Here is a 22,221-nt window from a genome sequence, read left to right as displayed (position 1 = left end):
TGCGACAGAAAAAAATGATTTTGAATTGAAGAAGTATATATGTGAATGATGCCACCCTTTTCAGTAAGGTGCTCTTTTAATAATGACCTTAAAATTGGTTTTATATAACGTTTATCCCTTTCAGAAGATGATATTTAGAGAAACTGGAAGAAAAAATCTGTGTCATAAAGTACCCCCACCTATCAGAACCTGTTTCTCGTCCACTGATTCCCAGTCAGGGTTCTCTATAAAGAAGTGACTGACAGCAAATACCAGAGGGGGAAAAAAAGAGAATTTATTAGCTCCAGAGAATTACAAAAAGTTGTACAAGAAAGGAATTTCTTTTTTCTTTTTTTTTTGAGATGGAGTCTCGCTCTGTGGCCCAGGCTGGAGTGCAGTGGCGTGATCTCGGCTCACTGCAATCTCCACCTCCCGGGTTCAAGCAGTTCTCTGCCTCGGCCTCCTGAGTACCTGGGACTACAGGTGCCCACCACTACGCCTGGCTAATTTTTTTGTATTTTTAATAGAGACAGGGTTTAACCATCTTGACCAGGCTGGTCTTGAACTCCTGAGCTCGTGATCCACCTGCCTTGGCCTATCAAAGTGCTGGGATTACAGGCGTGAGCCACCGTGTCCAGCCATGTTTTCTTTTTTTAAATAACTATTTCCCTAGTTATAAAATTAACAGGTCATTGTAGAAAAGATTTTAGTAGAAATGTCCAAAAAATAAAAAAAAAATCAGTATTCCTGGCACCCAGAGATGACCTATTTGGACTATTTCACTTTGTTTCAGTCTCCTTTCCCTTCCTTTCTTCCTCCCTTCCTTCTTTCCTCCCTCTTTCTTTTTTTCTTTTTTGATACAGTGTCTGGTTCTGTCGCCTAGGCTGGAGGCAGTGATGAAACCTCGGCTCACTACAACCTCTGCCTCCCAGGCTCAAGCCATCCTCCCATCTCAGCCTTCCAAGTAGCTGGGACTTCGAGGTGTACAGCACCACGTCTGGCTAATTTTTGTATTTTTTGTAGAGACCCGGGAGTTGGGGGTGTTCATCATGTTGCCCAGGCTGGTCTCCTGAACTCCTGAGCTCAAGTAGCTGGCCCACCTCAGCCTCCCAAAGTGCTGGGATTACAGGCGTGATCCACTGTGCCCAGTCTCTTTCTCTTTTTCTCTCCCTCTCTCCTTTTTCTTTCTTAAAGTGACCTGTCCTTTGTTAGTGGGTAATCACAGGAGCTGTTTTGTGAGGAGGAAAAAGGGACAAATGGAAAACAGATTAAAAAAACAGGGTTCCAAAACAAGGGAGGATAGAGAGAAAGAGATAAAACAAAAAACAAATGAAGGGCCAGGCGCAGTGGCTCATGCCTGTAATTTCAGCACTTTGGAAGGCTGAGACGGGAGGATCACTTGAGCTCAGGAGTTTGAGACCAGCCTGGGCAACAAAGTGAGACCACATACAAAAAATACGAAAAATTAGCCAGGCATAGTTTCATGGGCCTGTAGTCCCAGTCACTTAGGCGGCTGAGGTGGGAGGATCGCCTGGGCCCTGGGCGGTCTAGGCTGCAGTAAACCGTGATGGCGCCACTGTACTGCAACCTGGGTGGCAGGGCAAGACCCTGTTTCAAAAACAACAACAACAAAAAAGCATCGAGTTCAAACCCTGATTGTTTGCACTCTGAAATGAGCACTTCATGTGAGAAATGGGCCTTTCTCCCATTGTGCTTTGTGGGCAGTCCTATATCCAGAGTCTCACTTTGTTGCCCAGGCTGGAGTGCAATGATGCAGTCTTGGCTCATTGAAACCTCTGCCTCCTGAGTTCAAGCAATTTTTGTGCCTCAGCCTCCCAAGTAGCCGGGATTACAGGTGCCCACCACCACGCCCAGCTAATTTTTGTTAGTAGAGAAAGGGTTTCACAGTGTTGGCTAGGCTGGTCTTGAACTCCTGACCTCAAGTGATCCACCTGCCTTGGACTAGGATTACAGGTGTGAGCCATGGCACCTGGCCGATCCTGCTGGATTTTTTTTTTTTTGAGACGGAGTCTTGCTCTGTTGCCCAGGCTGGACTGTAGTGACGTGATCTTGGCTGACTGCAACTTCTGCCTCCTGGGTTCAAGCAATTCCCCCTGCCTCAGCCTCCCGAGTAGCTGGGATTACAGGCACCTGCCACCATGCCTGGCTAATTTTTGCATTTTTAGCAGAGATGGGGTTTTGCCATATTGGCCAGGCTGGTCTCAAATGCCTGACCTCAGGTGATCCGGCCAAATCAGCCTCCCAAAGCGCTCCCAAAGGATTACAGGTGTGAGCCACCATGCCCAGCCCCTGCTGGATTTTAAATCTCTACTTTCATTTTTTTTTTTTTTCCCCAAAAGCTCTTTTTCTCTGAATTTTCTTTGGGCCTCTCATTACTGTCATAGAATGCAACATCTCTTATTTCTCTTGAAAACATGAAAGTTTTTTTTAAGTGTTCATCTGCTCCCTATTTTGTGTTTTCCAATTTTTTTTTTTTCTGTTTGTGTTAATGTTTTTCTCAGACGTCTGGTTTCTTGACTGACCATTCATATTTGACAGTAAAGTACTAAAAGAGATGATGAGACATTCTGTGGGCATAGACTTGAGCTTTGTCAAGTTTCAGGTTTCTCTGTGCGCAGGGATCTGGTTGATTAGATAAGGATATCCCAAAGAGTTATTTACAGTGTTTTTCTCCAGGTTTTCCAAGGAAAGGAATCTTATCCTTCTTGGAAGACTGGGGTTGGGTGGGAAGGGAGATGGGAAATGTCTGGCTACTTAAGGAAGGGAGCTAGAAGTCTCTATGATTAGTATATAGACTTTTAATGAATCCTCTTGAAAACATTGCAGCTCTGTTCTCATCTGGACATGGTATCCCTAAGTCAACAGTGCTTCACATTCAACTGCTCTAGAGAACAGACCACTAGTCTTCTATCAGAGTAGAGCAGGTCTAAAAGCTTAAGTAGATTTTCTTTTTATTTTTTTGAGACAGGGTCTCACTCTGTTGCCCAGGCTGCAGTGCAGTGGGGCAATCTCAGCTAACTGCAACCTCCACTAACTGCAACCTCCGCCTCCTGGGATCAAGCCGTCCTCCCACCTCAGATTCCCCAGTAGCTGGGACTACAGGCACACTCCACCATGCCTGGCTAACTTTTGTATTTTTTGTAGAGAAAGGGTTTCACCATGTTGCCCAGGCTTAAGGAGATTTTTAACCAATTCTCCCCTACTTAGCTCCTATCTGTATCTGGCCTTGAGTGATGCTTGGTACTTTCTGTTTTATCGGAGCTCTGAAGTACAAATAAACTCACCTCTTGGGCAGGGCACCTTCCACCCCCAACTTCACAACAGGTACTTAGTGTTCCACTTTCCAAACTTTCATTATTAGCACTGTTTTTGCTTTCATGGGATTATACAGTTTCTTCACTCTTTTACTGTCATTTCAGTGGACTGCTGGAGGAACCTGTCAAATGTGTATTCAATCCCTCATATTATTTTTGAGCTAAGCTTTTAAAATGCATTATACACGGATACGCCTTTTTTCTGGATATAATTTAATTTTCTTGGCAGGGCGTGGTAGCTTATGCCTGTAATCCCAGCACTTTGGGAGGCCGAGGTGGGCAGATCACGAGGTCAGGAGATCGAGACCATCCTGGCTAACACAGTGAAACCTCCGCCTCTCAGATTCAAGCAGTTCTCCTGCCTCAGCCTCCCGAGTAGCTGGGATTACAGGCATGCACCACCACATTGGCTAATTTTGAATTTTTAGTAGAGATGGGGTTTTTTCATGTTGGTCAGGCTGGTCTCGAACTCCCAACCTCAGGTAATCCACCTGCCTCAGCCTCCCAAAGTGCTGGGATTATAACCACTCCCTTGCCACTATTCCCTTCATTGTACTGCCTAGCAAAACTCAACCCTGCTTAAATCCAGTTTTCCACCTATTCCATACCTGTATCTGTTGTTGAATGAGGCTGGTAAAAACATACAATGCTAATACGACTACTAACCTCAAGGAGACCATTAAGTGCTGCTACTGCATTACACAAGTCTATTCACTCTCCTTCTCTCCTAGATGGCTAATTTTATACATCTTATCCTTCCTCCTCAAACCTCCATCCTCCTCTCCATTCTCACTGTCTTTACACAGAGAAAATAAAAATAATCAGGAGAGCACTTCCTTGTGCTCCACCATCACATATGGCAACTCTCTACCTGTTTTCCTATTTTCTGTCTTCCCCTCTGTTATGAAGGAACAGCCCAAGGGCCTAAGGCCAGCCTCTCCCAGCCACAAGGTCCCATTCCTTTTCATCTACTCAAGGGCACTGTTCTAACATTGTACCCTCTCTTTCCTCTACCATCATTGCCCCCCCACATCGAGTCATTCTTATTATTAATACAACAAACATGCTATCATATAGCCAATCAAAAAAACAAAAACAAACAAACACCCTCTTGACACTAGATCCTTCCCCACTCCTGCCCAAGCTACAGCTCCATTTCTCTGCTGCCCTTCTAGGAAAACTTGCCCCTACAGGTAAGACTTTTTCTCCAATTTCTCTGTTCCCATTTTCTCTCTCTCTCTCTCTCTCTCATCATTTCTTTGCCTAATTCTTTTAATTTGAAAAATTCTGATCCTACAAAAAAAGTTAAAAGAATCAACACTATATTTTTCACCTAAACTCATCATTTACAATAAATAACATTTTGCCACATCTGCCTTCTTTCATTCCTTCTATACATACCTACATACATATACACACATACTCTTTTCAGGGAGCTGAACCCCTCCCCGAAGTAAGTTGCAGACATTATGACACTTCTCCCCTTTGTTTCTCTAGGAACAAGGATATCCTCCTCATAACCCAATACACTATTACACCTAGGAAATTGTAACACTGATTTAGTATCATTTAACATGCAGTCCATATTCCAATTTTCCTAATTGTCCCAAAAATGTCCTTTATAGCAGTATTTTTCTTTTCTTGATATAGGATCTAATTAAAGTTCATGTTTCTCTTGGTTGTCTCTTCAATTTCCCTTACATTTCCAACTGGATTTTGCCTGCCATGACACTGACATTTTAAGAGTCCACATCAGCTGTCTTGTAGAATATTCCATGTTCTGGATTTGTCTGATTGTTTCTTCATGATTAGATATAGGTTAAAGTTTTTTATTTTTGGACAAGATGATTACAGAGGTGATGCTGTAGACATCACACCCAATGCACATAATGTCTGCTTGTCCCACTGTGATGCCACATTTGATCATTTGGTTAAAGTGATGCATGTCAGATCTTGCCACTGTAAAGCTACCTCATTCCCTCTGTAATTAAGTAATATGTGAGATGAAACTTTCAGATCATGTGAATAAGCTCCCCCTCAGTGGCCTTTCACCTAATAGATTTTATCATCTACTGATGACTTGCCTGAATACACTCGAGGAAGCAGAATAATCATGCCGTCCACATTTATTTGTTCATATTATTCTTGAAGAGCTTTCCCCTCTCACCCCACTATTTTTGTTTGTTTGGTCTCAGCCCTGGTCTGGTTCATTTTAGTGAGGAATGGTATGTATTTATTTGTTTACTTACTCACTTACTGAGACAAACAAAAGGTGTCATTTTGTTGCCCAGGCTGGAGTGCAGTGGCATGATCATGGCTCACTACAGCCTTGATCTCTTGGGCTCAAGTGATCCTCCTGCCTCAGCCTCTGAAGTAGCTAGGACTGCAGGCATAAACCACCACACCTAGCTAATTTTTAATTTTTTGTAGAGACTGGATCTCACTATGTTGTCCAGGCTGGGTTAGAACTCCTGGGCTCAAGCAATCCTCCCGCCTGGGCCTCCCCAAATGCTGGGATTACAGGAGTCAGCCACCGTACCTGGCCTGGGAATAGTATTTTAAAACAATGATCTGTGTGCTCATAGTGCTACTGTTGCTGAGTTTTTCCTGCAAATCATTTTGTATCAGTTCACAGAAACTGTCTTTATTCTTTTATATGATTAAATAGTATTCCACTGTATAGATGTATGACAGTCTATTCAACCAGCTTCCCATGGGTAAGCATTTAGATTATTTACAATATTTATAATTATTACAATTAATGTCACAACAAATACTGTTGCACTCATGTTGTTTCATATTTGTGGAGTACCTTCATGTAAATTCCAATACATCTCACATTCTCTCCTGAACCCATTATAACCCATTTTGCCCTTATTAACTCTTGTCATAGTCACTGATGACCAACATGTTGCTAAAGCCAATGGTCAATTATCCTCAGCTTACTTGACCTCTCAGCTGCATCTGATACAGCCAATTGTTCCTAACTTCTTTTTTTTTTTTTCTTTTTTTTTTTTTTTGAGATGGAGTCTTGCTCTGTCACCCAGGCTGGAGTGCAGTGGCACAATCTCAGCTCACCACAACCTCCGCCTCCCATGTTCAAGCAATTCTCCTGCCTCAGCCTCCCGAATAGCTGGGACTACAGGCGGGCACCACCATGCCCAGCTAATTTTTGTATTTTTAGTAGAGATAGGGTTTCACTATGTTGGCCAGGTTGGTCTCGAACTTCTGACCTTGTGATCCACCCACCTCGGCCTCCCAAAGTGCTGGGATTACAGACGTGAGCCACCGCGCCTGGCCTCCTAACTTCTTAAAATACTTTCTTTTTTGGCTTGGCTTCTGGCATACTATTCTCTCTGTCTGCCCATTCTGAAATCTTAGCCTAGATTTCTGTCTCAATCTCTCTGAACTTCTGCTCATATTTCCATCTCTTACTTGACATCTGATTTTGCTATAAAACATATCTCAAACCTGACATGTCGAAAACCAAACCCTTAATTTTCCCTCCAAGTCAGCTCCTTCCACAGTTTTCCCATTTCTGTAAATGGCAACTCCATCTTCACAGATGCTCAGGTTAAAAATCTTGGAATAGGCTGGGGGTAGTAGCTCACGCCTGCAGTCCTAGTGCTTTGGGAGGCAGAGAAGGGAGGATCACTTGAGGCTAAAAGTTTGAGACCAGCCTAGGCAACATAGCAAAACCCCATTTCTACAAAAGGTCTAAAAATCAGGCAGGTGTGGTGGCACACACCCATAGTCGTAGTGACTCAGGAGGCTAAGGAAGGAGATCACTGGAGCCTAGAAATTTGAGGTTACAGTGATCTATGACTGCACCACTAAACTCCAGCATGGAGAACACAGTAAGACCCTGTCTCAAAAAAAAAAAAAAAAAAAAAAAACCATCTTGGAATATTTGACTTCTCTCTCTTAATTCATCAAATCCATCAGCAAATTCTAATTTCAAAATATATATAGAATTTGACTCTTTCATACCACCTCTACCACTGTTCTCATCCAATCTAACATCTTTATCTAGATGAATTTAATAAATTCTTAAATGATCCCTAGATCCCCACGCTCCCAGGGTATTCTCAATACAACAACAAGAATGACCTTTTAAAATAGAAGTTAGATCCCTCAACTCTTTTCCTCAGTACTTTCCAGTGGCTTCCCTTTTCATTTAGAATGAAAGCTGAAGTCCTTACAATGGTCCTCAAGTCCTTACACAACCTGGCTTCTTGTCTCCTCTCAGATCTGCTCTTCTCATCTCTCACTGGTTGTTCCTTAAATGTGCCAGGAACACTCCCAGTACAGATTTTTGCACCCAGCTGTTTCCTTTCCCTAAAGTACTATTTTCCCCAGACAGCCACATGATTTCTTCCTTACTTCCTTGGGGTCTTCTGTTTACAGTTGGAAAAACTGTATAAAACAGGAGAGGAGATACAGGGATATAACAACTTCTTAAACAGCTTTCAATAAGTTCTCCTTTATGTAGTATATCACCCCTTCACCTCCAGTTTCCACATCCTTGAGAAATCTGCAATATAAACTGGGTTGGTTCTCAGTTTTCCCCATTGCTCAAATTTTATAATTAGGTTAATTTTGGGTTTGCCAGTTGCCACTCATCCGTCTTCCAACTTCCAAAAATGTATGGCTGTTTTCTCCTATTTTATCCACTCCATCTTGTGGGCTTACTTAAAAAACAAAAACAAAAAACTCTTTACTATAGTTCGCCAGGCACGGTGGATCACACCTGTAATCCCTGTACTTTGGGAGGCTGAGGTGGGTGGATCATTTTAGGTCAGGAGTTCGAGACCAGCCTAGTCAACACAGTGAAACCCTGTCTCTACTAAGAATACAACAAAACTAGCTGGGCATGGTGGCACATGTCTGTAATCCCAGCTACTTGGGAGGCTGAGGCAGGAGAATAGCTTGAACACGGGAGGCAGAGGTTGCAGTGAGCCGAGATTGCGTCACTGCACTCCAACCTGGACAAAAAAAACAACAAAACAACAAAACAACAAAAACAAAACAACAAAAACAAAAAAAAAACAACCTCTTTACTATAGTTTTAGTTGGGGTTTGACAGGGAGCAAAATGAGATGTATACATTATTCTGGCACAGTAACACAGACATTTTACATTCATTTCATTTTCAAATACAAATACTACAAGGCAGTTTTATTTTACTTTATGTATGTATATATGTATTTTTTTTGAGACAGAGTCTCACTCTGTTGCCCAGGCTGGAGTGCAGTGGCATAATCTCGGCTCACTGCAAGCTCCGCCTCCCAGGTTCACGCCATTCTCCGACCTCAGGCTCCCGAGTAGCTGGGACTACAGGCACCCGCCACCATGCCCAGCTAATTTTTTTGTATTTTTAGTAGAGACGGGGTTTCACTGTGTTAGCCAGGATGGTCTCAATCTCCTGACCTCATAATCTGCCTGCCTCGGCCTCCCAAAGTGCTTGGATTACAGGCGTGAGCCACCTGGCCCGGCATATGTATTTTTTTTGAGACAGACTCTCACTTTGACACCAAGGTTGCAGTGCGATGGCACAATCTTGGCTCACTGCAACCTCTGCCTCCCGGGTTCAAGCAATTCTCCTGCCTCAGCCTCCTGAGTAGCTGAGATTACAGGTGTCCGCCACTACATCCAGCTAGTTTTTGTATTTTTAGTAGAGACAGGGTTTCACCATGTGGGCAAGGCTGGTCTCGAATTCCTGACCTCAGGTGATCCCACCTGCCTCATCCTCTCAAAGTGCTGGGATCAGAGGTTGAGCCCTAATGCCCAGCAAAAGCACTTTTAGAAGGGCAAAATGTTTTATAAAAAACAAACAAGCAGCCAGGCGCGGTGGCTCATGCCTGTAATCCCAGCACTTTGGGAGGCTGAGGTGGGCAGATCATCTGAGGTCACAAGTTCGAGACCAGCCTGACCAACATTGTGAAACCCCGTCTCTACTAAATATACAAAAATTAGCCAGGCATGGTGGCGGGTGCCTGTAATCCCAGTTACTCGGGAGGCTGAGGCAGGAGAATCACTTGAACCTGGGAGGCGGAGGTTGCAGTGAGCTGAGATCATGCCATTGTACTCCAGCCTGGGTGACAGAGCAAGACTCCATCTAAAAAGCAAAAACAAAACCTAAAATTAACAATCAAGAAAGTAATACCCAAATTTTTAAGAGATTTAAAAATCAGAAATATGAAAACAGTTCTGAACACTTGTTTACTGTTTTATTATTATTGTTGTTGTTGGAGACAGGCAGGGTCTCGCTGTGCTGCCCAGGCTGGAGTGCAGTGGTGCAACTACAGCTCACTGTAACCTCGACCTCTTAGGCTCAAGTGATCCTTCCACTTTGGCCTCCTGAGTAGTTAGGACTACAGGCATGTGCCATCATGCCTGGCTAATTTTTAAGTTTTTGGAGAGATAGGGGTCTTGCTATGTTGCAAGTCTTGAACTTGTAGGCTAGTCTTGAACTCCTGGACTCAAGCAAACCTCCCACCTGGGCCTCCCAATGTGCTGGGATTATAGGCATGAGCCACCATGCCCGGCCTACTATCCTATTCTTATTTTTCATATGGTACACATATACTGTATTTTTTATGTATTCAGTATTTAATAAAACAGCACGCTATCACTGAATCCATTTGTCCTCTTTGTGATAGTTCCAATTCATTTGATGATATGACACCACCAATATTTTTGAAAAAGTAGAACCCTATTCTTCATTAAAAAAAAAAAAAGGCAACCAAGTTCCATTTATTACAAACATCATTCCAGGATACCCTCTTAAAATCTAAAGTACCTGGCCAAGCGCGGTGGCTCACGCCTGTAATCCCAGCACTTTGGGAGGCCGAGGTGGGTGGATTTCCTGAAGTCAGGAGTTCGAGACCAGTCTGGCCAACATGGTGAAACCCCGTCTCTACTAAAAATACAAAAAAATTAGCTGGGCATGGTGGCATGCACCTGGAATCCCAGCTACTCCGGAGGCTGAGACAGGGGAATGGCTTGAATCAGGGAGGTGGAGGTTGCAGTAAGCCAAGATCACACCACTGCACTCCAGCCAGGGTGACAGAGCGAGACTTTGTCTCAAAAAATCTGAAGTAGGCCGGGCTCGGTGGCTCAAGCCTGTAATCCCAGCACTTTGGGAGGCCGAGATGGGCGGATCACGAGGTCAGGAGATCGAGACCATCCTGGCCAACACGGTGAAACTCCGTCTCTACTAAAAAAATACAAAAAAACTAGCCGGGCGAGGTGGCGGGCTCCTGTAGTCCCAGCTACTCGGGAGGCTGAGGCAGGAGAATGGCCTAAACCCGGGAGGTGGAGTTTGCAGTGAGCTGATATCCGGCCACTGCACTCCAGCCTGGGCGACAGAGCGAGACTCCCTCTCAAAAAAAAAAAAAAAAAAAAAAAAATCTGAAGTACCCAAGGAGCTATAACTACACAAAAATAAATGAAGCAGTTCAGGCCCTGATGGCTCATGCCTGTAATCCCAACACTTTGAGAGGCCAAGGTGGGAGGATCCTTTAAGCCCAGGAGTTCGCCCAGCCTGGGCAACCCAGTGGGACTCTATCTCTACAAAAAACTTAAAAATTAGCTGGGCGTGGTGGCATATGTCTACAGTCCCAGTTACCTGGGAGGCTGAGGTGGGAGGATTGCTTGAGCCCGGGAGGTTGAGGCTGCAGTGAGCCATGGTCGTGCCACTGCATTCCAGCCTGGGTGACAGTGCAGTGTGAGATTGTCTCAAAATAAAAAATTAAATTAAATTAAATTAAAATTAAATTAAATTGAAAAATTAAAAAGTTAAGCACTGGTTTTTCTCATTCACCTAGGTTTAAGGCCTAATTTAAGTGAAAAAGGTAACTTCAAAGCATATCTTTTTATACCAGCAGATAAAGCAAATGGAAAGTATACATCTACCACAATAAGAAACAATATAATTATCATAAATATAGTATCACTGCTGTTAATTATAGCAACCTCCCACAAACTTAGCAACTAGAAACAAAACTTACCTATCTAAGAATATATCTGGGAGTGGTGGATAGGTCTGCATGTCAGGCACTCGCTCATGGACTATAACCATAATGAAAGATGTAAATCCAAATACTATAAAAACATATATACAACTCAGTATAGTCTTCCAGTATTCTGGGTCCAATCTTCGAACAGAATGTTTGTTTTTACCATTCATGTACTGGTACTGATCAGAATTCAAGTCAGTGATGGGTCCGTCACAGTCATGGGAAAGCTCCCCATTACACAGCCAGTCTGTACTCTGAAGAGCACTGATGAAAGGGGTCATGGAACCCATGGGACTGTCACTGTTGTAGCCCATCTCTTCTAAAACATCAATATGTATTTTCTGCAATTTTCGGACCGAGAGCATTAACCTTTTAATGTCCCCTAAGACTTTGATTTCCAGAGGAGGAGACCGGAGATCATATTCAGTCAATGTTAGCAATGTGATTCCATCAAGTCGGTGCTTATTGCATAAAATGTCCACATATTCAAAAAAGCCTTCATCCTTCAGCCACACAGCTACATGCTTGGTAGTCCAGCGGCGAATGCAGAGTTGATTATGACCTGCCATTTCCTCCTCCACTGCCTGTCAGGAGAAAACAGGAAAACAAAACAAAAGCTTCAGTGTGTCCTAACAATTTCTTCAAAGACAAACACACATAAATACACCAGAAACAGGCCAGGCGCAGTGGCTCATGCCTATAATCCCCAGCACTTTGGGAGGCTGAGTTGGGAGCATCACTTAAGCCCAGGAGTTTGAGACCAGTCCTGGCAACATAGCAAGACCCTATCTCTACCAAAAAAGAAAATTTAGCCTGGGCATGGTGGTACGCCTATAGTCTCAGCTACCTGGTAGGCCGAGGTGGGAGGATTACCTGAGTCTGGGAGGTCAAAGCTGCAGTGCGCCATGGTTGTGCCACTGCACTCCAGCCTGGGCAACAGAGGAGATTGTCTCAAAAACAAACAAACAAAAAGCTATATATATATAAATACACACACACACACACACACATATACACACACCCCCCTGCCCAAGAAACAGTAATTTAGCTGCACCATCCTGTTGGCTTCTAGAGTGAAAGAAAAATTATTCAATAACGAATGGTTTTCAATAGATTAACATACTAATAATTTTATGCATATGACTCCAACAGCAGAAGAAAATTTAATAACCAAATATTTTTATAGAAAGACATTTTACAAACGGCTTTTCCATCAGTCTACTCGAGAACTAAGAAAAATCCCATTTTAATACTTTTCATAAAATCAAGAAATATAGGAAGATTTATTATATTTTTAAAAGTCAAAGAAAAGAGAGAAAAAAATCCAATTTCTGAAATCTCCATGTTCATGGAAAACATATCTCCCCACCTGGGGGGGAAATAAACATAAAAGAAAAGTAGATAACTGTAATTCCAGGGAATGCTTTAGATTAAGCATATTTTTTTGTTTGTTTGTTTGTTTGTTTTGAGACGGAGCCTTGCTCTGTCACCCAGGCTGGAGTGCCCTGGTGCTATCGGCTCACTGCAAGCTCCGCCTCCCAGGTTCACACCATTCTCCTGCCTCAGCCTCTGGAGTAGCTGGGACTACAGGCACCTGCCAGCACACCCGGAAAATTTTTTGTATTTTTAGTGGAGACAGGGTTTCACCGTGTTAGCCAGGATGGAATTTATCTCCTGCCCTCGTGATCTGCCCGCCTCGGCCTCCCAAAGTGCAGGGATTACAGGCGTGAGCCATCGTCCTCGGCCAATTAAGCATATTTCTAACTACTATATACAAAATAATTTCTATAACAGATATGAAGCCTTTAAACTAGACATGTATTTGAATCTCAATAATAACTCAGTTCTTTCTACAGCTTTGAATATTACAATATAGAACTGAATAGGGCATTTTATTCTTAAAACTATCATGGACTTTAGCAATAAAATTTTTAAAAGCAAACTGTCATTTCAATGTACTCACAAATTTGATGACCCAGACTTTATACTGCAGAATAAAAGGCCAATAATGTGCTATGTTTTAAAAAGTACCAATAATTTTTACTACCTTGATTTCACACAGCTCTATTTATGTTCTTCTATTGTAAAACATTCAGTTACTTGGGCCTCCTCAGGTTTATAAAGTATATCAGATACATAGGAGACAAAGGTCTACGTGGAAAAAAACACTATTTCTCAAAAGCACTTTCTCAACTATTAAAGCCTGTAGGTTTTTTGACATTTTCCAGACCTCTGAAGATTGTATTTCCTCCTGAGATAATTTTTAAAAAATGGTAGGCAAACTTCAAAGCATAAAAGAATAAAATGATACAATGAACACCTATGTGCCTACTACCCAGCTTGGAAAAAAAAAAAAAAAAAACTATTATAATACAAATGTTCTTTTTTAAAAATCTGGGTATTAGTTATATGGGCTTGTTCCTTTTGTGAAAATTCATTAAGCTATATAATTGTGATCTATACTTTTCTCTATATATGTTAGGTTAAACTTTATTTTTGAAGTCTTGAAAAACCAAATAAAACATCAATACAAATGAATATCCTTCTATCCTGAAGGACAAATGAATGAGGACAGCATCCTCTTCCTCAATGTAATAATTCTCGATTTAATGATTTAGTGATATAAATGCATTGTGATATAAATGCATTTAGTGATATAAATGCACTGTTGGCTATGAAAAACTTTTTGTGCTTCCTTACAACAAGAAAAGTAAAAAGCTGGTACTGCTCTGAATTCTTTCCCTACCCACATAAACTCTTGCCACGAAGACTTATAGTTACTTGGCAAAGGCAGACATTTTAACTACATGAGAACCACTTGTATCATCAAAATTATTTAGAAAACAATAAGCTTGATAAAATCCACCCATAGATGAATGTCAGGGAAATGTCAGTTAATCAGTATTTATTTATTACTAAAAGCAATCTTAATTTTTGGAAGGCTTAAGTCATATTTTGTTTCACAAAATAACTTTTATTATCGACCCAGAGTTTCCCTGTCTGTGAAAATTACTATCACATCCATTTACAAGGAGTCTATATTTTTTACAAAGTTGTCTAATTCTTATGCATTATGGAATAACAAAAACTCTTAACTCTTTTAGGCTATAGCATATCATCACCACCTCAAATGCCAAAGAATTATGATTTATTCACTTTAACACATGGAACTTACATATTTATGTATTATATTATTTTATATCACTTATTATATCATATATACAATTCCATTAGAAGTATGATTTTGCTGTTTTAGTTCACATGGATAACTAGATGCTTTCACCCTACCTACTATACATAACTTCTTTTACCCAAGGTATGCTCTGACTAAATTACTTCATCCTTGGATATCCAACAAGCACATGCTATAATCTCTGTAGCAGTTATGACGTCGCGAATCTGAGAGACAAGTTTCCTTCACATAAAACAAAGCCAGCCGGGCATGGTGGCTCACGCCTATCCCAGCACTTTGGGAGGCTGAGGGTGGATCATGAGGTCAGGAGTTCAAGACCAACCTGGCCAAGATGGTGAAACCCCGTCTCTACTAAAAATACAAAAAAATTAGCCGGGCATGGTGGCAGGCGCCTGTAATCTCAGCTATTAGGGAGGCTGAGGCAGAGAACTGCCTCAACCTGGCAGGCAGAGGTTGCAGTGAGCGGAGATCGCACCACTGCACTCCAGCCTGGGCAACAGAGGGAGACTCCGTCTCAAAAAAAAAAAAAAAAAAAAAAAAAAAAATACAAGGCCAGATTTCTTTAGTCACATTATTTCTAGTCTGTTAACATTCCCCTTTCTCTAACAGCTTACCACCAATGGGTTCCATGTCACTCCCATTCTCGAAGAATTATTCGTTAGGACAGTTTCCTCTCATACTCGGTTCAGAATGATTCTTCTCTTCTTTTATGTTTTTTTCCCCTGTCTTAGCTCACCAGTTCTTTACAACCTCAATCAGGCTAACAGGCTTTGATGCTGACGTTTTAGCTGCTAGAAAATATGAGTTATACATGGAAGTCTCTTGGAAGTCTTTGAGCCTGCTGTGGGAATGCCCTAAAAGCATGACACATTTCACTGTTCTGCTTTATCAGGTCAGTGCATGCCCTTTAATTGTATGCTACTATATAATAGTTAAGAGTCCCATACTAAATCACTACTTAGCTAACACTGTGAAAGCCTGCATGAAAGAGGTATATTAAAAGATGATAAAAAGCTTTAGGGTCCATTTAATATTTATGGTGTACCAAAGGAATCACAGGGAACAGGAGACTTTGAGTGATAAATACATATTGAAAAATAAGGAAATTAGATTAGTAAGTGTTTACAGATATTAAGAACTAAGCTTTTATCAATAATTAATACAAATAAATGATCTGTTAAAGGACATGTGCTTCTGACCAAGATTTATTAACAAGAACCAGATTTATCTTCTGACCTGAAACAACGAAAAAACAAACAAAATATATGGGAAAAAAAGTGTCAGCCAGGTGTGGTGGCTCATGTCTGTAATCCCAGCACTTAGGGAGGCTGAGATGGGTGGATCACCTGAGGTTGAGAGCAGCCTGGCCAACATGGAGAAATCCTGTCTCTACTAAAAGTATAAAAAATTAGCTGGTTGTGGTGGCAGATGCCTATAATCCCAGCTACTTGGGAGGCTGAGGCAGGAGAATTGCTTGAACTCGGGAGGCGGAGGTTGAGATGAGCTGAGATTGCACCATTGCACTCTAGCCTGGGCAACAAGAGCAAAACTCTGTCTCCAAAAAAAAAGTTTCAAGACACTGGACATCAGGAAGATCCCTGAGAGCCAGGAAACAAATAAGGTGAACCCTACTGCACCAGGTTATGGCCTTGAGTTTCCCAGCCACAAGAGGCACAGGATGGGAAACTCACATGAGGTCTGGCAGGCTCAATGAGTTGAGGAGATGGAGCTGAGAGTTTGGGGTGATCAAGATGGCTAGTGTTTATGGGGCACAATACTGAAGAGGAGATACACAGACGAGAACTCCAGAGATCTGCGGGTCTCTCTTGAATATTTAGCTGAATGCCTATCAGCACATGTATGTAAGGAAACTAACCAAGACCAAGGAAAGACTACCCAAATGAATTCCCAGCACTCACATGAGGCCAAGAAAAGTGCCTATTCCAAATAGCCAGACTGAAAAAAGGTCTCATGAGCAGCTTTGGGTAGAGTACACAGAAAGAGCTTGCCATAGTAGTGAGGCAAAACTAACCCTAAGGCAGCAACTCTCAACTGGGGGCAATCCTCCCCACTTCCTGGAACATTTGGCCATGTCTGAAGACATTTTCGGTTGTTAAACTTTGGGGCAATGCTGTTAAACATTCTATAATGCACAGGACTATCCCCTCCCCTAACAAAGAATTGTTTGGCCCCAAATGTCATGGTGCTGCTATTGAGAAACCCTACCGTTGACTAAACATGTCTCTGGGTTCATCCTAACAAATCTTAAAAGGAAGACTCAAAGGGATCAAACTGTGTTCAAGTAGTTGAAGAGCATCCCACAAAAAGCTCAAGAATATTAATAGAAATACCAAAGTATCTAGAGTACAACAATGAATTCATAATGTCCAACAATGAATTCATAATGTCTGGCATCTAGTCAAAGATTATCAGGCATGCAAAAAAGCAGAAAAGTATCACTTACAATGAGGAGAAAAATCAATTAATCAAGAACTTACACAGATAATAAAATTGGCAGATAAGGACATTAACATAGTTATGATAATTGTGTATTACATTTGTCCAAAAAGTTAAATGAAGAAATAGACACACAATGGACAGGTGGGGGCTCACACCTGTAATCCCTGCACTTTGGAAAGCAAGGCAGGAGGATCCCTTGTGGCTAGTTCAAGACCAGCCTGAGCAGCAAAGGGAGATGCCCCCTGCCCCGACACCATCTCAACAAAAAAGCAAATAGATACATAAAAAAAGACTAATGCAACTCAAAGTTCTAGAGATAAAATGACATTATCTGAGATGAAAAATACCAGGGACTAACAGCTGATGAGACACTGAAGAAGGTAAGAGCAATAAATGTAACTAAGTAACAATAGAAACAATTCAAGGGCGCTGGTTGCAATCCCAACACTTTGGGAGGCTGAGGTGGGAGGATTGCTTAAGCCTATGAGTTCAAGACCTGCCTGGGCAACATAGTGAGACCTTGTCTCTATAAATAATTTTTAAAAATTAGCCAGGCATGGTTGTCCATGCTTGTAGTCCCAGCTACTCAGAGGTTCAGGCGAGAAGATCACCTGAGTCTGGGCGTTCAAGGCTGCAGTGGGCTGAAAGCGCGCCAATGCACTCCAGCCTGGGCAACAGAACAAGAGCCTGTCTCAAAAAAAGAAAGAAAAGAAAAGAAACTATTCACAATAAAATACAGAAAAAAAAAGAGAACTTTAAAAAAGAGCATATTATTCAGTCTTAAAAAGGAAGTTCTGACACATGCTATAACATGGATGAACCTTAAAGACATACTAAGTGAAATAAGCCAGTCACAAAAGGACAAATACTGTATGATTCCACTTATATGAGGTAACTAGAGTAGTGAAATTCACAGAGACAGAAAGTAGAATGGTGGCTGTCAGGGACTGGGAGCAGGGAGAATGAGTCATTTTTTAATAGGCATAGAATTTCAGTTTGGGAAGATGTTTTAAAAGTTCTGAAGATGGATGGTGATAATGGTTGCACAACACAGTAAATGTACTTAACGCCACTGTACTATATAAAAAATGGTTTCGGCCGGGCGCAGTGGCTCACACCTGTAATCCCAGTACTTTGGGAGGCCGACGTGGGCGGATCATGAGGTCAAGAGATTGAGACCATCCTGGCTAACATCGTGAAACCCCGTCTCCACTAAAAATACAAAAAAAGAGCCAGGCATGGTGGCAGGCGCCTGTAATCCCAGCTACTCCGGAGGCTGAGGCAGGACAATTGCTTGAACCCGGGAGGTAGAGGTTGCAGTGAGCCAAAATCGTGCCACTGCACTCCAGCTTGGGTGACAGAGTGAGACTCCATCTCAAAAAAAAAAAAAAAAAGTTTAGATTATACATTTGGTTGTATATATTTTACCACGCACACAGACACCAAAGAAAGAACATCAATGAGAGGTGGAACAACATCAAACAGCCTCCAAAAGACAAGAGAGAACAGAAAAAAATATGTGAAGTAACAATGGCCAAAATTTTCCAAATTTGGTGAAAACCATAAACATGTGTATCCAAGAAGCTCAACAAACTCCAAAAATAAGAAACAAGAAGAAAGCTATACCAAGGTATATCAAAATCAAATTACTTAAAAACAGTGACAATGAGAAAATCTTAAAAGCAAAAGAAAAAACAGACACATTAGGAACAAAGGTAAGAATGGTAAGAGATTTCTTACTGGGCACAAGCCAAGCTAGAACACAGTGAAACAATATATTTAAAGTACTGAAAGAAAAACAAAAAAAAAAAACCTATAATTGTATGCCCAGTGAAATATCCTTCAAAAGCAAAGGCAAATACTTGTTCAGACACACAAAAGCTGATTTCATCACCAGCAGACATGCACTACAAAAATTTAAAGTCCTTCAAGCAGAAAGAAAATGTTACCATACCAAAATATGAATCTACACAAAGAAATGAACACCAAAATGGTAGCCACGTGCATAAATATATGCATTTTTTTCTTATCATTTTTGTTTGTTTATTTATTTGAGATAGCGTCTCACTCTATCGCCCAGCCTGGAGTGCAGTGGCATGATCTCTGCTCACTGCAACCTCTGTCTCCGGGTTCAAGAGATTTTCCTGCCTCAGCCTCCCCAGGAGCTGGAATTATGGGCCCATGCCACTGCACCAGGCTAATTTTTTTATTTTTAGTAGAGACGAGGTTTCACCATGTTGGCCAGGGTGGTCTTGAACTCCTGACCTCAGGTAATCTGCCTGCCTTGGCCTCCCAAAGTGCTGGGAGGCACTGCACCCGGCCTTAAGTTTCTTGAAGAGATAATTTAGGCCGGGCGTGGTGGCTCATGCCTGTAATCCCAACACTTCGGGAGGCCAAGGTGGGCAGATCACATGGTCAAGAGATTGAGACCATCCTGGCCAACATGGTGAAACCCCATCTCTACTAAAAATAGCAAGACTTCATCTCAAAAAAAAAAAGATAATTTACATTTTAAACAAAAAGCAATGTACTGTGGGATTTATAACATATGTAAAACATATGTTAACAATAGCACAAAGGTTGGGAGAAATGGAAATCCACTAATGTCAGCTAAAATAATGCCACCAAGAAGCTAAAGAGAAAATTAACCCAAAGCAGAAGGAAATAATAATGATGAGGGCAGAAATCAATAACAAAGGCCGGGCATGTTGGCTCACACCTGTAATCCCAGCACTTTAGGAGGCTGAGATGGGCGGATCACCTAGGATCAGGAGTTCAAGACCAGCCTGGCTCACATGGTGAAACCCCATCTCTACTAAAAATACAAAAATTAGCCAGGTGTGGTGGTGGGTGCCTGTAATCGCAGGTACTCGTAAGGCTGAGGCAGGAGAATTGCTTGAATCCAGAAGGTGGAGACTGCAGTGAGCCGAGATCGCGCCACTGCATTCCAGTCTGGGCAAAAAAGTGAGACTCTTTCTCAAAAACAAAAATAAAAAATAAAAAATTTTTAAAAAGTGAGTGTAAGGAAAAAAAAAAGATGCAAGGCAAGATCGTCACTCTCACCACTTCTATGAAACATCAGAAGTTCTGGTCAGTGTAATAAGATAAGAAAAAAAAGGCAGGCCGGGCATGGTGGCTCACACCTGTAATCCCAGCACTTTGGGAGGCCGAGGCGGGCAGATCACGAGGTCAGGAGATAGAGACCATCCTGGCTAACATGGTGAAACCCCATCTCTACTAGAAATACAAAAAATTAGCCGAGTGTGGTGGCAGGCGCCTGTAGTCTCAGCTACTCGGGAGGCTGAGGCACGAGAATGGTGTGAACCCGGGAGGTAGAGCTTGCAGTGAGCTGACATTGTGCCACTGCACTCCAGCCGGGGCGACACAGGGAGACTCCATCTCGAGGAAAAAAAAAAAAGAAGTAAAAGGCATACAGATTTAAAAGGAAGAAATAAAACTCTATTTGCTGACAACTTGATTATTTATGTTGAAAATTCAATAGAATCTACCAAAAACAGTTACTAGAATAAGTCAGTTTAGCAAGATTGCTACATATAATATCAACGAACAAAAATCAATTGTCTTCCTTTTTTTTTTTTTGAGACAGGGTGTCACTCTGTCACCCAGGTTGGAATGCAGTGGCATGATCTCGGCTCACTGCAACCTCCACCTCCCAGGCTCAAGCCATTCTCCCACTTCAGCCTTCCAAGTAGCTGGGACCACAGGTGCATGCGCACCACACTTGGCTAATTTTTAGTATGTTTCGTAGAAACGGGGTTTCACTATGTTGCCCAGACCCGTCTCAAACTCCTGAGCTCAGGAGATTCACCTGCCTCAGCCTCCCAAAGTGTGGGATTACAGGTGTGAGCTATCACACCCAGCCATCAATTGTATTTCCATAAGCTAGCAACAAACAATCAAAATTTAAAACGTACAAAATACCATTTGTAATAGCATAAATACATGAAATACTCAGGGATAAATCTGACAAAACATGGGCAAGACCTACATGCTGAAAACAACAAAACACTGCTAAGACAAATACCTAAAAATGAGAAATGAGTAGGTCAGAAGAATCAATACTGTTAAGAGGACAATTTTCCCCAAACCTATCTGTACATTCAACCCAATTCCAATCAAAATCCCAGCGGGCCTTTAATTTTGTAGATATTGATACATTTCATAAACAGCTGATTTAAAGACTCATTATACAACTACCTGTATTTGTTTTCTATTGCTTTGTAACAAATTACCATAAGCTTACATAAGCTTACCGACCACTCGAATTATTTATTACATGGTTTCCTCTTTTCCCAAAAATCAGCAGCTTCTTCTGTGTTGAATTCCCTCCCCTTGTATTTGGATTATTTCTCCAGGAAAAGCCCAGTCCCTTTTAAGGGTTTGTCTTGTTAGATCAGGTCCACTGAGGATAATCTCCCTTTCTTAGTCACCATGAGAGTGATATCCCATGATTAGGTGGGATTACAGGTCCCTCCCATTATACAAGAGCAAAGGTCATTAGGGGTCATTTTAGAATTCTGCCTATCTTGGCAGGGCGGAGTGGCTCATGCCTGTAATCCCAGCACTTTGGGAGGCAGAGGTGGGTGGATCACTTGGGGTTAGGAGCTCGAGACCAGCCTGGTCAATATGGCAAAACCCTGTCTCTACTAAAAACACAAAACTTAGCCCAGCATGGTGGTGCTTGCCTGTAGTCCCAGCTAATCAGGGGGCTGAGGCAGGAGAATTGCTTGAACCCAGGGAATTCTGCCTATCTCAGTACTCAAATCAAGACAAAGTGGTATTAACATAAATCAAAGAAACAGAATATAGAGTCTAGAAACAGACCTATACATATATAGATATCTGACTTTCTACAAATGTGCAAAGGCAATTCAGTGGAGAAAACACACCCTTTTCATTAAGTTATGCTGGAACAAATGGATATCCATATGTAAAAACCTCAATTCATACTTCTACCACATATAAGAATTAACTGAAAATGGATCATAGACCTAACATAAAACCTAAGACTAGAAAATTTTTAGAAGAAAACATAGGAGAAAATCTTTCTGACCTGGGTTAGGTAAAGATCTCTCAGATGTGACACCAAAAACAAAATCCATATAGAAACAAATTGATGAACCGGTCTCCATTTCTCTAGGTTGGGGACTGAGTTTTTAGGGTTTTTAGTCTGCAAGTTTCTGCATGGTTTGAATCTTTTATAATTAAGTAT

General features: G+C 41.7%; 1 protein-coding gene across 1 annotated transcript in view; it reads right to left on the bottom strand.

The window, feature by feature from the left end:
* SAMD8 (sterile alpha motif domain containing 8) overlaps nt 1–22,221 on the bottom strand; it is a 60,279-nt gene that overhangs the window by 17,563 nt on the left and 20,495 nt on the right. The window contains exon 2 of the mRNA XM_023204883.2: nt 11,327–11,919. Within this exon, the coding sequence (XP_023060651.2) occupies nt 11,327–11,919 (593 nt within the window). The remainder of the gene's footprint in view (nt 1–11,326; nt 11,920–22,221) is intronic.

The sequence above is a fragment of the Piliocolobus tephrosceles genome, chromosome 9, assembly GCF_002776525.5.
Source record: "Piliocolobus tephrosceles isolate RC106 chromosome 9, ASM277652v3, whole genome shotgun sequence".
NCBI lineage: Eukaryota > Metazoa > Chordata > Mammalia > Primates > Cercopithecidae > Piliocolobus > Piliocolobus tephrosceles.
Note: the sequence above shows the minus strand (reverse complement) of the source record. Positions and strands in the feature narration are given on the sequence as shown.